This window comes from Crocodylus porosus, unplaced genomic scaffold, assembly GCF_001723895.1.
Source record: "Crocodylus porosus isolate Cpor-Errol unplaced genomic scaffold, CroPor_comp1, whole genome shotgun sequence".
In the NCBI taxonomy this organism is placed as follows: domain Eukaryota; kingdom Metazoa; phylum Chordata; order Crocodylia; family Crocodylidae; genus Crocodylus; species Crocodylus porosus.
Window position 1 is genome coordinate 36,539,508 of NW_017728931.1, and position 17,821 is coordinate 36,557,328.

The 17,821-nt window shown below is 47.0% G+C and overlaps 1 protein-coding gene across 2 annotated transcripts in view; it reads left to right on the top strand.

Annotated features, from left to right (window-relative positions):
• Positions 1–17,821, top strand: part of WASHC1 (WASH complex subunit 1) — a 62,308-nt gene that overhangs the window by 35,618 nt on the left and 8,869 nt on the right. For both annotated transcript variants that reach the window (XM_019544605.1, XM_019544604.1), the window contains 2 exons: positions 14,334–14,445; positions 15,092–15,238. In XM_019544605.1, coding sequence (XP_019400150.1) covers positions 14,334–14,445; positions 15,092–15,238 — 259 coding nt within the window. The remainder of the gene's footprint in view (positions 1–14,333; positions 14,446–15,091; positions 15,239–17,821) is intronic.

Here is a 17,821-nt window from a genome sequence, read left to right on the forward strand (position 1 = left end):
ACCCTCATGCCCTTCCTGGACGAGCAGCAGGGGCAGCAGTGGAAGCTGCTGGACGAGTGGATGAGCTGCCAAATGAGCTACGCGCAGCGGCAGGAGCCATGCCCCCTGGGCAAGCCGCGGCCCCATCCTACCCCAGCTGGGCAGTGCCTACCCGTGCCCCAGCCCCGGCCGCACACCCTCCTCACTGTGGGGGCCTCGATCTGCGCCCCTGCCTTCCTCCCCTTCCACCACAACAGACTTACCAGCTGCACACAGCTGTCCAAGTTGCCTAGCTGTACTCCTCACTGCCTATGTAGCGCACTGCATCTGTACACATGCACGGGCCATTTATCAGCCACATCAGGCTGATTTCTGATATAGACAATTTTCTTGATATCAGTGCTAATCTGATATTGGACTGATGTATCAGTGCGCCTCTACTGCAAAACACCTCCAAACCATAGAGCATCATATCTGGAAGTTGACCAGCAACTGATGGGAGCAGATCATCCTGGCAACCTTGGATGAAAAGCAGTGGTGGATAAAATTCTTTATGTCCCAGGCAACCTGTGTGAAGATCTTCACTGAGCTGGTCCCCAGCTTTGAATAGCAAACTATCAGGGGCCCCTGAACCGTGGGAAAGCACATTGCCATCACAGTGTGAAAGCTTCCAGTCCTGTGGTTAACCAGTTTGGCATTGGCAAATATGACAGGATCAGCAATGTGGTAGGTGTTGTGTAGGTGTGCCTGGTGACCACATGAGTGACAATACCACTGATTATACATCTTGCTGACCCATGGGATGTCATAGCAAGTTTTGCCTGCATGAGGTTCCTGAGCTACAGTGTGGGTGGGCCCTTTGACAAGATCCACACTTTACCACCCTTTTCCCTGCATACCTCAGCCTGGATTTTATCAAATGAAAGAGCTTTTTCTGGGTTGTCATGTAGATGGCAGTGGACCATGGCTGTTTCACATTCATCAGTGTCAACTAGTGGACAAGGTGCTCAATGCCAGGTTATTCAGGAACTTCAGCCTCCGCAAAGTGCTGGAGCAGGGAAGAGTTTGGTCCTGGCCTTCCCACCATCGAGATGGAGGGAGTACAGGACTATACCCCTGCTGCTAATTGGCGCCCTGTCCTACCCACTACAGCCCTGGGCAATTAAGCCATTCACAGGCTTCCTGGATGCCCATAAGGAACTATTTACTGCCTCAGGAGCTGTCACCTGGCGATAGAATGTGATTGGGCACCTCAAGCCTTGCTGGAGGTTGCTGAGGGGCTGCCTTGATGGCACTGGTTGCTACACATTTCCTGCTTCATCAAAGATAAGACTGGGGAGGGCCAAACATTGGCATCAAATAGGTAGCAGTCATTTTCTGCCTTCTAAGAATTAGGTAGGAGATGAGGCCATGACCTTCCACTAGATATGCTTGGGGAACATGCTATGCATGCTAGTGGACTCCCTCCTCTGAACTTCCACCACACAAACTCAAATTTGAGTGTGAACTCTTCTCCCAATAAAAACCAAGATTCTGAGTGACCACCTGTCCTGCCTCAAACAGTTCTTCACAGCAGTGTGATAGAAGTGCTTGAGTCTTGCTGGGTGAAAGAGGAGGCAGTTGGGAACCTGCCTGAAAATAGAGTGGGGGATAATGGACAGAAGCCTCTTGTTGCTTTTCAACCTGGTGTTTGCAATACAGGACATCCCTTTTTTGGAGTCCCCTGTGGTTCAGTGGTAGAATCTGTCTTAGACACTTATACAGATACAGCCATGGGGGCACCAAATGTCTGGACTCAGTCTGGCCTTTGTATTCTGTCTCAGTGGTCTAAAGGGGGGATGGAAGGTCTGGGCAGCCTCCACTCCTCCAAAACTCCTGCCTAGGCATATGCATTGAAGGTGTGGGTGATCTCTCATGCATATACCATGTTTTGGAAGGATCAACGGTTGCCCAACATCCTTTTTCTGCTGCCCTGCCCTGCTCAACACCTCCCCACTTCCCCCCAAAAAGCCTATTCTATACGTTTAGCAGCATTGCCTGAACCAGCCCCAACATCTACTCTCCCTGACATAGTTTCATAGTTTCTAGGGTTGGAAGGGACCTGAGCAGATCATCGAGTCCGACCCCCTGCCATGGCAGGAAAGAGTACTGGGGTCAAACGACCCCAGCAAGGTGTACATTTAGCCTCCTCTTAAAGACCCCCAGGGTAGGAGCCAGCACCACTTCTCTCGGAAGTTGGTTTCAGATCCTAGCCGCCCTGACCGTGAAGTAGCACCTCTTGATGTCTAGCCTAAATCTACCCTCTGCCAGCTTGTGACCATTATTCCTGGTCACTCCTGGTATGTATTAGTGTAACTTTTTTTTTTTGTTGTTATGCAAGGCCATAGCTTTATCTCTACCAGCTTCCATCCCTGAACTCCCACACTTGTGGTTGAGTCCCTTTCTCTTCATATGGATGAGTTGCATCCGCTCAGTCAGTCCTAAAGAAGAAGTTGCAGAGAAGTTGCTTCATTTTACAGGCGTGACTTCCATCAGGGATTTAGTGTGGAGGAAACTGCCTAGAAAATAACATTGAATGGATTGAAATGTGTGATGCAGGCTCCCACCAACATAATTGGGAGTATGTGTGGGGGGAAGAGTGCCAAAGGTCTGTTCTTTACACTTGGCTGAAGGATTAAGCTTTCTCTGTCCATGGTCTTCCCTTTGACTAAATGTGATGCTGTCAATGGGCTTCGAAACAAGATAGGATTGAGATTCCAGAGTGTAAATGCAATCAGTGGCAGCAAAAAAAAATCCATTTCTGGAGGCAGCACATTCTCTCAGAACAAGGAAAACACCATTTGCAGAGAATAAGGAAGGAGAAATCTTATTTCATGAGACGGAAACACAATGCCTGCAGAGTGAGAGAGAAGGATTCAGTTCATGAAGAGAAAGTACCACCTTGTCAGTTTGAAGGGGGAGGGAATGGAAACATTTTGAGGTGTTGGATGTAAGTAGAAGATGTGTTAGAAATTAGTGGAGTAATTCAGTGTGGGAAGTGCAGTGTCTTCAAGAACAGTACTCTATTTCTAATTTATCTAAGATCAATAATGTTGTTGTCTGCAGTTGTACATCCTTTCAGATTCAAGCCCATAGTGTTTTTCTTTACTTTTAGGACTTTATTTTTGTAGCATCATTAATCAGCTGGCTAGCTGAGATGCTTGATGGGAACAAGACCGGCTCAGGTGGGACAGAGCTGGCAAGGAAAGGGCCATTCTGTGTGGCTACCACTCAGCTGTGTGTACCTCAGGAGCGGGCAAAATGCAGCCCAGGGGCCAGATGTGGCCCGCCAGGCCATTCTATCCGGCCTGCAAGGCCCTTAAAAAATTTAGAAAATTAATATTAATCTGCCCTGGGCTGCCTGTCATGCGGCCCTCGATGGCTTTCCAAAACTCAGTAAGCGGCCCTCTGCCCAAAATAATTGCCCGCCCATGGTGTAACTGGTGCTGTGAGGCTGAGTAGTAGTGGAAGTTAGGGGGCTGAGGCACATGACTTATGGGCAGGGATCCTGGTTTTCCCTGATAAAAAAAATTGCAAATTCTCTGATAAAAAGTCCCAAATCCACAATTAGAATGAAATGCCGCTATACTCCATATATATAAAGGGCTTAGTTCGTCCATCTGTGTGTCTGTCTGTAACGCTCTTGCAGCATTCTGATCGGTTGACTCGGCAGCCAATCACAATGCTTAATGAAATAACCAATCGGAGTGTTCCACAGAGGGCGGAGTGGGACGGTGGAGTGCCGCCATGACGGCAGGGACAGAGCAGGAGGGTGAGGCCAGGTGGCCTCACTGTCGTCCCCCCCCCACCGGCCCTGCTCCTTGGAGGCGGCGGTGCCACGGGGTACTGGAAGGGGGATGGTGGGACAAGCTTCCCCCCTTGCTCCTAGGAGGTGGTGGTGGCAGCTGCATGCAAGCTTCCCCCACTCCACCCCCCCGGTGCATCCGGGGAAGCTTGCATGCAACCCACCACCCGCACTGCTGCTGCTCCAGGGACAAAGTGGGACTGGACATGGAGTGTCAACAACACAGGGCAGTGGGTGGTGGTGTAAGTGGCTGTGTGTGAACTTCTGGGAGGCAGCAGTGCTGCCTCCCAGGAGCAGGGGTGGGGGGAAGCTTGCATGTGGCCGCCACTGCTGCAGCCCCACACCCGGTCCTGCATCTCCCAGGGCTTATTTATTATGCAGAAGAGAAGACTGGGTGGGGGGGATTTAATAGCAGCCTGTAACTACCTGAAGGGTGGTTCTGAAGAGAATGGAGCTGGACTGTTCTCAGTGGTGGCAGATGACAGAACAAGGAGCAGCGGTCTCACGTTGCAGCAAGGGAAGTTTAGGTTAGATATTAGGGAAAAAATTCTCACTAGGAGGGTAGTAAAGCACTGGAACAGGTAACCCAGAGAGGTGGTGGAATCACCATCCTTGGAGGTTTTTAAGATCAAGCTTGACAAAGCCCTGGCTGGGATGATCTAGTTGGGAATGGCCCTGCCTTGAGCAGGGGGTTGGTCTGGATGACCTGAAGTCCCTTCCAACCTGAACTTTCTATGATTCTATGAACAAGGACTTTGGTGCCTTGACTGTCAATCCCTTTAGCATCTCAGCACTGCACCTAGTTATGTGGTAAGTACTTATGTTCTCTTCATGTTTCAGAATGAGTTTCTTTCCTCCTTGACAAGTGACTTCCTAAATATGGCATCCTTGAGTTCAGCATCTGTCTTGGTGGTTCCACATCAAGTTAGCTGGAAGGGGGAGAGGGTTAATATAAGCTTGTTTTCTAGCCCTGCAAAACTCATTAAGGGCTTCTCATAATTAACGTAGGTTGTTCTTGCTGCAGCTTAGCGAGTACAAAGATTTTGCAGGCCAAAATATTGCTCTTATTTATGCTTGTACCTACTCCATTAGCTGTCAGTGGGAATGGGTGGCTGTTACAGAAGGTATAATTTGGCCAGCAGAACTCTTATTGTTATGGTGATCAGTCACAAGGAGAGAGATCAGTGTGGCTGTCAGTGCCCCAATTGAATTTGTGGATCTGCCATTTAGAAGAAATACATTGTGCACCAAAGAAATTTATTCTGATATCAATTAGGTACAAGCAAGGTGGATTCCTGTAATGCTTTTCATATAATTATTTTTTCTAGAGTAAATCCTCATTTGGACTTGGGAGGCCTCACTGGGGACAAAATTTCTTGAAAAGGTGGTACCCTCCTTTTTGTGGACAATAATAAGATTACCCATCTAGAGCTGTTCTCAGACTGGTAGCTGTGAATCACTAGTTGGCTACAGTGCTGCTTCCATCATTCATAATGAAAGAAGATCTGTCCATTCAAGTGGTGAGACTCCTGCTCTTTGGAGCCAATTCTAGGATCTTTTAAGGGAGATGGTGTGAATGCAGTCTATGTCAGCAAATACTTGTGACATGAAGAAAACTCCATTTAAAGAGAATAAGAAAAAAAATGTACTTCATTAAAAGAGGGGATCATTCCTGCAGACTGGGAGAGAAGATCAATTTGCAAGAGTACTTGGAACTGAAATTAGAATCACAGATGAGAAAAGGGAAGGTGTTAATCAAGGGGACTTTTTAACTAGCAGTAAACTGTCAGCAGGGATGAACTCATAACTCAGCTGGCTGGAGCCTTGAGTTATTGGATGAAGAACATGACTGTACTGCTTGCTTTACTGGGGTTAGGAGAAATTCTGAGGAGTCTTGAGATTTGAAAATCAGTTGGCAAGAGAGACTATGGGTTGGTGAGGAGGATATTTATTGCTCAACAGGAGCTGGTAGAAAAAACATTTAATTAAGATAGGCAGGGAGGAGCAGAAAAAGATTTAGATATGATGAGTTGTAAGGATTTGGGGGAGGGGAGGTAGATAATCACTGCAGCAATCACACAGGGAGATGAACACAGCACCAAGCATTGAAATGTCTTGGATGAGTGACATTTTATGAGCCCTGATGGACCCTTCAGAAGATCTGGTGGGGAGAGGGAGAAGGCTCTCAATAAATTTTCAAGTTAAAAGAAGACAAAAGCAAGGTGGAGAAGATAGCCAGCCCTTGTGCCAATGGTAAGCTGAAGGCTTTTTACCTCTATTGGCACGTTACCAGCTTTGTCACAGGACAAGCTCTTTTCTCTTGCTCAGACTTTATGCCTCAGTAAGCCAAGTCTAGCTCTGTTTAAGGTAAGCATGGCATTTTACATAGCTTAGTTTATACAGAGAGGTATTTAGCTGAGTTAGTCTGAAGTCAGGCAGATATGCAAGTGAGACCCTCTCTACATGTCCATGTAAAGACGTGATGGGATCTACTGAGCAATTCACAGAAACGTGCCTCCTGCCGTGCCACATGTGCATGGTAGGAAGCATGATTGTGGGATCGCACATTAGATCCACTTGTGCCTTATTGCTTGCTGATGCAGGGGGAGCCCTACCCTGGGCACCTCATGTACCCCTGCAGCAGGGAGATGCAGCTACAGCACTCCCTGCCTCAGGGGTGCATGAAACCCCCAGGGTGGGGAGATGGCTGCTGCAGCTATCTCCCTGTCTTGGGGTGTGTGAAGTCACCAGGATGGGAAGAGTGCCACAGCTGCCATCTCCCTACCCTGGGGGTTTCATTTCATGCCTGCTCTTTGGATGCTGGGACCCAGCTGGCTCTGGGTCACTGTAAGGACCCAGAGTCTGCAGCTCTGACATAGTGGCATCTGGCAGCTGCAGGGTGCTGCTGAGACCTAGAGTCTGTAGCTGCTGAGAATCCTGGTAGCCCACAGCTAATGGGGCTCCCAGCCACGGGGACCCTGCTATATGTGCAAATTAAAGCTTGTTATTCAGCTATAAAGTTAGTACATATTTTGGAGGTCTGTCTTTCTAGCTGTTTGGAGCTTTTTATCATGTGAGAAGTACTTTGCACCTGTAGCTGGTCTCAAGGCAATTGCACAATTAACCAGTTAATTGTGCAATACCTGTAACATGTAGAAGAGACCTTACAGACTAACTAAATCAGAGAGAGTGAGCAAGCGCACAGGCTTTCATGAACTTCATTAGTTCATCAGTCACTGAGTTCATGAAAGCTTGTTCTTGATATACATTTCTTATTTAGTGAATCTAATATTCTGCCTTCTGTTAGGTTTATAGAAACTCAAACATTGTATTTTATGGATTAGATTCCAGTGAGTGAAAAACATTCAGCAGTTTCCAATAACATGCAGAGAAAATGCTGTTTGATCATATGCTTATTTAGTAGGTGAGGGACTATTAAAGGATAAAAGAGTTAATTGGTAAGAAGGCATCTTGAGGACTTCTGCAGGGAAGGCAGGTACCTTACTTCAGAGAAAATCAGCTTGAAAGAGGTGATAAGGGAACAAATGAGCCTATATAAGATCTTATTCCTATCTAAAATATTGACTAGTAGTGTATCCATGATGGTCCAGGAATTATGTGAGAGGCAGGGATTTCTTGGGTGATTTTATTTAATTGGACCAACTCCATGGTTGGGATAAAGTTAGGTTTTGACCTGATGAAATATGCCTTGCATTCAAAAGCTTGTCTAACTTTATCCTAACCATGCAATTGATTATTGCCCAAAAATCCTTGCCTTTCATATTTATTGACTGCCATTCAACCTGGAGAAGCAGGGCTTTGGGGAGAGACGGGGCAGGGGAGGTGTAGGTATTGCAGAGAAAATTACTGAAACATGATTTTATGTCAGGGTTCTAAAAAAAAAGACACACAAAGGAAACTATTAAAACAGAGAAACAAAGATGTGGACAGTCCTGAGCAAAGAGGTTGCTTGCAAAGTTTATTGTGGTACCTTGCACCTGGAATTGTAAGTTGATAGAGTTTGCCCAGAAAGACCAGGGCATTTGAGCTGGATATGATCTAAAAGAATATTGTCAGTTTTATCTCTTGTCAACCTGTTGCAGATGAAGAATAAATCTTAATACATTTTGAAATTTTTCTTAAAACTCTGCTGATAGTGCCTGGCCAGCCAGTGGTGAGAGGCAGATGTAAAGGTTGTAATGGCATCCTGATTGCATCCTTGAAGTATGGTTGCTAGTTTTTTGGGTTAAGATTTAAGCAGAGAAGATCCTCAGTGTGGAGAGCCAGAGGACGGGGAGAGGACAGAATAGCAGTGGTTCTGCTATTGAAAGCAGAGGCTCAAAGGCAAAGAGGAACTGTTGCTGAGCATGAGAAGATGCCCTGCAGAACAGGACGTGCACACTATCGCACTGTGCACAACCTGACAGAATTCAGAGAGCTCTGCACTCTCTCAATCTGAGAGGCAGTTTGGCATCCACAGAAGCGGGACTGTATAGGCGAACACTTAGACACCTGCAAATCAGGCTCAAGGAGTAATCAAAGTGTGATAAACATTAATTAGGATAATAACCAGGCCCTTAATGGAGGAAGGAATGCTGATTACATTATCTCACTTGGGATTTCTTTCTGTCAAGGATGGTGCTAGATGACAGTTTCTGATTATACTTACTCAGACATGAAATAAGACTTTAAGGAGCTGCTTAAATGTGAAGGAGAAGCAGAGCAAAAGGCAAACAAGTTGATCTTTTTTTCTTTGACTGAGTGATTTAACTTATTTGGCTTCCTGGTGAAAACTTCCACTTGTACTCTCTGCCTTTAAACCTTTTGAAAGGAATTGGCAGAGTTAATGGACTTTGAATGCTTCCCTGAACAGCCATAAATTGCAAATGTATTTGTAACTTTTTGCTCTTGCTCTTTCCACCTCTCTTCTGAGGCAGGGTGGGTTGTGTGGCAAAGTCTAGGTGGCTAGAACTGGAAATCTTATCCTAATTCTGCTTGTGATTACTGTGTAGCCTCTATGCTGACCTACAAGTCTGTAAAAGAGGAGTGATCCCTAACACCACCCCTTACAGTAAAGCTCCTTTAAAGAACTCTCTGATCCCTGAATGTTGCATAACACTGCATAAATGCAAGGTCCTATTAGCTAGGCATTTCAAACCTAAGTCTGCTGGCTAGCAATCTCAGCTTCCATAGTGCACTGGACTGACAGAAGCCAGCACTAAAACCCAAGTCCCCACCTGTTGATGTGTCTACTGTTTTAGCAGCTTTGGGGAATGATGAAGGCTGGGACTGTTCATATATTCCCTTTCAAGACTACATGTTGAAATGCTCAGTACTGGCCAACAGACTTGCAAAAGTTGATATTTTATGGGTTAAGCCAGCAGAAGGAGCGGGTCACTGATGGTGACCCCTTCAACCCATTCACTTTCTTTCATTAGCTTTTAAAATACTTCCCCAAGTTGCCAGTGTAACAGAGCTGGCTTCTTTTTGATTGGTAACTTGGATATCCCAGCACAGGTGTTCCCAGCAGCTGGAATCCCTGGCAAGAGATTTGGGTTTTGCTAGACCTATGCACAGGCCTTGTGCCCCCAGTCTACTTTTTACTGCTGTAAGGCTACAATATCTTGGACACAGGCTTTGTCAAGATAGAATCCCATACTGTATGTTGGCCAGGGAAGCAGCATTTTGTTTCAGTTACTCTTCCATGGATCTGCTGTAGGGAGCATGCTTTCCTCTCTGGTTGCCCTTTCAAGCCGCCTCTAAAGTCCCAGAGCTGCTATAAAATCCAAGATGTACTGAACCAGGAGCCACTCCTATCTCCAGCTCTAACCCCTTGACCCCAGCTATGAAGGGGAATTTAAGCAGGACCTCTCCATAGCCACATCATTACGTTTAGCTTATTAAACTAAATTCTGGATCACCTTAAAAACCACCCAAGGGATTACAGTGCACGCTTGACAATGTGCTTAGCAGATGAGTATAATAATGTGAGTATCTCTGTCTGCTCCACACAGCTCTGGGCCCCAGCCTAAGGCTGGAGTCTCACCTGAGAGCGAGCCAGAAGGCTGACTTTCCCCTTGTATATACAGTGTGTTTTTTAGAGAAAAGTCATTTAATACTTCAGCTGCTTTATCCTCCTGTGTGACCTCATTTCTCATTCCACTCTGTAATGTTCTTTCTCCTTGGCTGATCGCTTACTTTTGTACTTCAGACATGAAATTGGAGTTGCTTGGTATTCCAGGGAGGTCTACTCACAGCCTTTGCATTTCTGATATGCCTCAGCATATATCTAACCTCTTCCCCTATTTTGGTCCCTACTCCCCATCTTTAGGTGGTGCAGGTCCCAGACAGACTCACTGTAAATAACCTTTCTCTGGTTTGACCCATCCCACATGTAATTTAACCTAAATTGGATTTAACTCAGGCTGCTTTGCTAGTGGTTGAGTCTTGAAAGTTGGCAGTTCTGCCGATTCTGGTTCTCAAGCTTAATACACACTTGTCAGAAGCACCTTCCTCCATCTCTTATCCCAACCAAATTAGACTATATATGTCACACAGGTTTTGGGTTCTAGGGTAGGCATGATTGTCCCTGTTGGAAACTCCTTCAAAGAAGCGTAGGATTTTGTTGATTCTCAATGAGATGAGTTGGTATGTCAAGTCCCATGTCGGCGTGGAGCAGTGACTGCTGCTTCTATTATGGGGTAAGGTATCTGGAAGTAAAAATGATTTGAAAGAATATATGCAGCATGGAGGATCTTCCAGGAAGGATTTGCATGGGTAAATGATGCTGGAGGAGGTTCAAAGAGGTAGGAGAAAGTGCTGCTGTGGCATCTGGCCCATTGGCTGCCAGCAAACAGAAGAGGTAGGGCTAGGAATCATTGAGATGGGGCTGGTACAATCCTGAGAACCAGTGGAACTGCAGCAAGAGATTCACTTCTGATGGAGAAGAGCTGGAAGGGGGGGAAGTTGGAATGGATGAGATCTGCAGTGGTCAGAGGTATAGAGCTACTTTCATGGTGGAACAGAGTGAAGGGGAGAACTGAAGCAGTTGAAAGTGTGTTTAAAATCTCTTTGGATTCTAAATACAGAATTAAAATAATCCACTAGAGAAGCTTAATCCACCACAGTACGGAGGAAGTGGGGAGGGGGGCATTATTCTGGCTCTGTTCCCTTAGGCTGACAGCATCCAGGATCTGTATATGAAAGTAGGTACTGTGTTCATGCACCCCACTCTGATACCAGCCTTACTTGTCCCTTTAGCATGTGTGCTCCCTCTTTGTGGGCTGAAAAAGGTGTCACTGCCAGTGTGGGTCTCCCTTGGACTTCAAAGTCACACTGAATCTGCCCAAGAAAGCTTCTCAAGCAGATAGGAGCACTGAAAGCAAGATAACAGAGCAGTGGCTAATAAACTGGGTGCATCCCATTCCAATACTCAAAGCATGGTCAGCGGCTTAGGGTGTAGGGATTTTTCTGCAGCTGGTGTGCCGTTGTTGCAATCCTAGGCCCCAGTTTGCCTTTAAATAAGCAGGGCCTGCTCGTGCTTCTATGTTAAATACAGGGAAGCACCTCACCTAACAGCACTGGGGGTAGAGTGCTTTGGCCCCTGAAATCAGTGGGAAAGAACCTCTCTATCCTGGCGTCATGCTTCCTGCCTTTATGGGCACACAGCTGTCCCCTTGAAGGAAGCTTATGTATCCACTGCAGTCAAAATGCTGAAGCTTCCAGAGTGCACTTTAATGTATTCTTTAGTAAATAGCTGTAGCATCTCTTTAAATTAATGTATACAAACATGACTTGAATTATATGTGCATAACACTGTCATGTATTTTTAGATCCCTGTGCATGTGGTGGAGTTCAGTGGATTAGTAGGATTGAGGTGGCTTAATCATTTTTTAGCTACCTTGGTCAGCAACAACTAGATTAATTCTTGGGGACAGTGTGCACAGTTCCTGTGATATATGCTACAGCCATACCAACCTCCTGGCCAAGATTTTTGTCAGCCCCACCTCCCCAAGCTCAGCAGGATTAGGCCTAGTGAATCCTGGCATGGGAGATCATAAAGGACAATGCAGGGGACTGCAGGGAATTATACTGGTGTTTCAGAGTTGGAGGGGAAGGGGGTGCTATCTGACTTGGTACTGAATGACTTCTCAGGGTGGTATTCAGGGACTGTTATCTGGTTGGAGATGCAGTCTTTCTGGATGGATGCAAGCTGGAGACTCTGATCACTTATGATGACAATTCTGACAAAGCAAACCACATATTTTGGTGCAGTGATGTTTTGAGTATAAAGGGCTGGGACACTGCTATGCTTTATTTCTCTCTTCCATTTCTCTCCTCCCCAGCCACCACTGTATTATCTTCTTATAAGTTATAATATGCAAACTGTTTGGAAAAGGACTAATCCCCCTTCCTAAACACTCTAGAAGCAATGGGAAGCTGGTGAGCTGGCTGTCCCTTGGGATTGGGATTGGGATAGGGATACTGTTGCTTAGGATACAGCCCAGGCTAGTAGAAGCTGAACCATATTCTCATCTGACTGAGGAACCTCTGCTTAAGCCATGCCCTTGTCTCGGCATACTGCAAAGCTGTGCAAGGAGCCAGTTGGAATGGCAGGGGATAATGCTCCAAGGCTGGCTCTCATCACTGTAGTAGCTGTACCCCTCACAACTGTAAATGTTTTTATCCTCACAGGGGATAAAATGGAGGCAGTGGGCTATTGCCTCCATCCTACGGCAATACCGGGGGCTCTCCTAGGCCCATGCAAGAAGTGTGTAGTAGAGCAGAGATGAAATGAAAATCTTTGGAGTCCAAGCGCATAACCCCACAACTTCTTGTCTGGTGGCTGTTTCCTCTTTCCTCCCTCTACCCCAGTTGCTTTTTGCTGAGGTGTCCAAGGGTGCCCCTTCCCACAGCTTTATTTGGTGGGGGAAGGAGGTCTGAGCTTCTTTTTTCACACAGACAGTGAGGAAAAAGCTGGGGTGGGAGAAAAGGGGAAAATCTCTCTCTTTCTCTCTCTCTCTCTCTCTCTCTCTTCTCCCCCCCCAGGAAGGAGTGGTGATGAAGTGGGGAGAGGAGGGGATGACTGAATGGACCAGAAGATAAAATGAGGATAGTGAGCATAGTTGGAGGGGAGCGAAGAGAGAGAGGACTGCTGACCCAAGTTCTAAATTTGAGCAGCCAGCTGTTTTGTGCACACAGCAGCCCAGCATCTGTGAGAAGACTTTCTGCCTCTTCAGCCTGGGAGTTGTGTGGCTGTTAACAGAATAGTGGCTAAAAGAGAATCGATAAGCTTATATTGGGACTTTCAAAAAGCCTTTGACAAAGTTTCCCTCGGGAGGCTGCGAAGGAAGCTAAGTAATCACTGGTGAAAGATAAAGTTGTGTCATGGGCTGAGGGAGAAAAGCAAAGCAGGAATAAATGGTCAATTTTCAGCATCGAAGGAAGTTAATAGCTAAGTGCCCCCAGGACCTGCCCTAGGAGTAGTGTCAATCAATATAGTTATTATTAAGGATCTGCAAGAGGTGAGGAGGCAAAAATGTGCAGGTGATTCGAATGTAGAGGTTAGCGATGAGTTAGAGACTGCCAAGTGCTTCTGAAGGACCTAACAAAGCAACACAACTGGGCAGTGCTAGGACAGATGAAATTCACTGTAGATAAATGATAGGTAATGCATGTGGAAAAGAACAACCTGAAATAATTTGAGAACCTGTCCATGTATAAATTATCTGGAACCAGGAAGTGGAGACAGAGGAGGTTGGGAAGGGAATCATGGAGAACAGTCTCATACTCAAAGTTAGTACATGGTGCAGGGTGTATTAAAAATAAAGAGGGTGAGGAACAATCCCGAGAAATGCAGTTTCATATTGTATTCAGTTCTGGTTATCCCTATATCAAACAGAATAAGGTAGAAATACAGATCCAACTGGGAAAACATAAATATGAGTATTTTTGTGCCGCTAGAGGGAGAAGAAAAAGTTTGCACTATTCAGAGAAGGATTTGGAGAAGACCTGCTAGAGTGATAGTAAGCAGACTGGCAATTCCTAGGTAGTACTTATCTATATTACATACTTCCATATATTTGTATATAGAGTCCCAGTCCAGGACTGTGTTCACTCTGCCATGCTGAGGGGAACCTTTACTAAAGGCTTTTAGTACTGATCCACTTCAGGAGTTGGTACTGATGGGCCTTTTTGATGGCAGTCTCCGCCAGGAGGCCCAGGATTCTCAGAGCTGCAGTCTTCCCACTTCCCCCAGCTTATTTCCATCTGGGTCCAGCATGGTGAGAGAGGGCTGCACTGCCACTGCCCTTCCCCAAACTGTTTGCAGGTAATAGGAGTGCTTCAATCTCTCAGGTGCTGGAGCCATGTTATTTTGCCAGCACTAACTTTACCTCACCAAAAGAGGCAGCAGCTATCTTTCTCTATGGGGTATGTGGGGTGCTTGCTTTTGCAGAAGAATCCTAGGACCTCAATTCTTACCCTGGGGGGGAATGTGTTTACCCCTCAGGATCTCCCAGAGGGTGGAGGCCAGCCGGACGCAGCTGCAGGCAATTGGTGAGAGAGTCACACTTGCTCAGGCTAAAATTGAGAAGATAAAGGGCAGCAAGAAGGCTATTAAGGTATGAAATGCTGTTTTTAGTCAGTCTTTGCAGGCTGGCTTCCCTCTCAATGGGAATTCAGTAGCAGGATAGACACGTCACACCCCTAGTTTCTCTAGTCACAGTCCATCCACTTTGTCAGGCCTGATTACTGGATGAGATCTGTGGTTTTGCCCGCCACTTAACACGGTCGTTCCACTATTCTCCCAGACCCCAGGCCCTATGCACAGCCCTAGTCCTGAAAGGGAAGGGCTCATTCTGTAGTAACTGCTGCCCCCTCTGTGTTGAGTTCCCCTCCTGCTTTGTCTCCGTTACCCTTCATCCTTTACATCTTTCTCACTTGGATGGGGTGACAGCTGCAGTGTCTTGTCTTCAAGCCCTGCTCATTCCTTTGATGAATAAGTGACGAAGTGGCCCTCTGCCCAAAATAATTGCCCGCCCCGATATAGAACCCGTATGAATGTGGCTGGCTCTGCCTGTGTCCACAGAGAGGCTACCTTTGGGTTTGAGTACCTGGAAAATAAGGCTCCCCATACCACTTAGCACAGGAGCTGTGAGTGGTGTCTCATTGCTTCCATTCAGCTCTACTATGATGGGTGGGGGGGGTGTATGCATGGACATATATTTCTGGATACAGTCTTACTCTGCTATTGGTTTTTCCCCACAGGTGTTTTCCAGTGCCAAGTACCCTGCTCCAGAGCGGCTACAGGAATACAGCTCTATTTTTGCTGGTGCAGAGGATCCAGCCAAGCAGAAAGGGCAGAAACACAAGGTTCAGAGCAAGCACAGAGTGCTGGATGAGAAGTGCCTGCAGGTAAGAGACTCGGGGATAGGGCCGATAGGCAAGTGGGTCTGCAGGGGAGGCGGCTCAGGGGGATTGAAGTCTCTGGCTGATGGCATATGAGGCTATAGGATAAAATGGCTGAGCCTTTGGGAGGTAGGAACAAACCTAGATATCTAGTCTGTTCTGCTCCCCACCCCACAAATGCAAATTGATGGGTACATGTGAAAAACTTCCCTGGCTCCTCAGCTGTGGATGGGTAGATTCAACAGAAGCCTGCGTGTTGGGTTTCCTTTTCAGGTCTCTGGAGTTCAGAGTGGGATCGCGTTACTCACCTTGCAGCCTATGTTTTCATTTCCTCTCAGTGCATGTTGTAGGGGTTTTCTCCTGTAGTAGGTGACGAGCCAAGAGCAGTTACTGCTGGTTCTCTTGTGATGCAGGAAGGAGTCGGGACAGCTGGAATCTGATGAGGGAGGACATAGGGTCCTTCCAGAAGTGCTTTATCAGGTCATAGGTCTTTGTCCTTCATTCCTTGTTTGTGAAAAGGAAAGGGGCCAAGTGTACTGTGTGTTGTAAGGGGGAGGGGGTTTCTTCTCCAGAGTGGCAGCATGGTCTAGTAATGAGGATGCTGGACTGGACACCAGGAGATGTGGGTTCTGTTTCCAGTTTGCCCACTGGCTTTGTTCAGTGACCTCAGGTGTATTGCCATCACTTCTGTGCCCTTGTTGTGCTTCATACGTGTGGCTGTTAAGACTCTCTAAGCTTTTCACACTCTCTCACTATGTGTTTGTGCATCACCATCATAATAGGAACCTCAGCTTCATCAGGGGGCTTCAGGCCCTCCTGTAATGCAAAGCAACCATGCTCGTAAAGGCTAAGCCTGGATAAGTAGCTGCTGGGGAACGTACCACATGCATGATGCTGGGAATTGTGGTGTCTCCGTCTGGTTGAGGGAGGGGGGTAACAACAGCTTCTCTCTTCTCCTTCCTCCATCTTGGCCCAAAATGAATACTGCCCCTGAATAATTCAGTGCTGTAAGGCTTCCTGGATTTTAATGGAACTGAAGCCTCTCCTAGTGAAGCTGCATGAATATTTCAGAGAGACTAGGGAAGCAAAGCTGCTGCCTGTGAGGACAGCTGCTGAAGCAGCTGAACTTACAAACGTAGACCCGTATTGTAGTTTTGAAGGTGTTTGCCTGGGACCTATCAATGGCTTGTCAACAGCATTCCCTCTAAGCTGCAAGTGTGCGCTGCCACGCAATAACTTTTTAATGCCACACACAAAGTGGCGTACCGATGGGAGGGTGGGGGGCAGTAGAGGGCCAGGGCCCCCAGGTGCCAGCCTGGGGGTGGGGGGACGCCCAGTGCCGTAGCAAGGGGGCACCAACACTCCCCGTGCCGCTGCCACTGGCTTCGCATCTGGCCGCTCGCCTACCGGCCACAGGCTGCTGCAGGAGGGGGAAGGGGTGGGCACACTGAGATACCCACACACTCCCAGCCAGGATTGCTCCCAGATCACTAAACCCTAGAGGGAACATTGCTCGCCAAAGCAGGCTGCTTGAGTCAGGCTGGCAGCCAGGCCTCCTGTCAGAGAGCACTCTCTAGAGCAGTGGTCTCCAAATGTTTTTGATCATGCACCCCTATCAGTAAAAAATTTTTGAGCACGCACCCCCAATATATGTATATTTATAGAAATAGAAATAGAAGTTCTAGTATTTTCTTCCTGTACCCCAATGGATCATCTTGCGCACCCCCTGGGGTGCGTGCACCCCACTTTGGAGACCACTGCTCTAGAGAGTGGTTTCTTGATAAGGAACAGGCTTGATTTCTTTTCCCTCCATCTCTCCCATGCTTAATCCTGAGACTACTGTAGGCCCAAGTGAAGAGGGCATGTCCCACTTGAACTGGGGAGGAGCGCTCCCTGTTTGCAGTACACACTTGCCATTGGCAGTGTGTAGGGGGTGCACACGGATACATGTGCACCCCCTGAGATCAGCCATGCACTGCTGGAAGCACCAGCTGCGAAACTATCCGTGCCACACTGGACTCTGGTGATCGGCTACTGGGGACACCCCCTCCCCCTTTTGGCAATCTGGTGCCCCCCCAGACTCAGGAGGCACCCATCACCCGTGCCACTTGCCACTTCCAATGGGCTTTATTTCCCTGTGACTCTTTAGGTATGTTCAGCTGTGATGGCAGCTGCTTCCTTGCTGCCCTTGACAGCTCTCTCTAGTAGCTTCATTTTCTCCTCTGTGCTGCTTGTTTTCTGTAACACTTGGTCCTCATTCAGTGCACAGGATGGACATGCCAGGCAGACTGAACAAACTTGTTGACATTTCTGACCTTTTAAGTGCTTGACTTAGCAACTTCAATGTTACCTTGGTTTCTTTCTCTTTCTCTCTCATATCAAAATTATTTAGACTCCCTAAAGTGTTTCTGAATAGATGATATTAATGAAACTTGGTAATTGGAGGGTGACAAATGAAGTCTTACCATGTGTTAAAATATATTTTAGCCTGTGGCTGTTGAGAGAATAAAAGAAATGACAGATTTAAAGAACTGATTCGTCCAGGTGCTGAAGAGCCTATTCTGATGGGTGCTGGGTGCCTTTTGACTT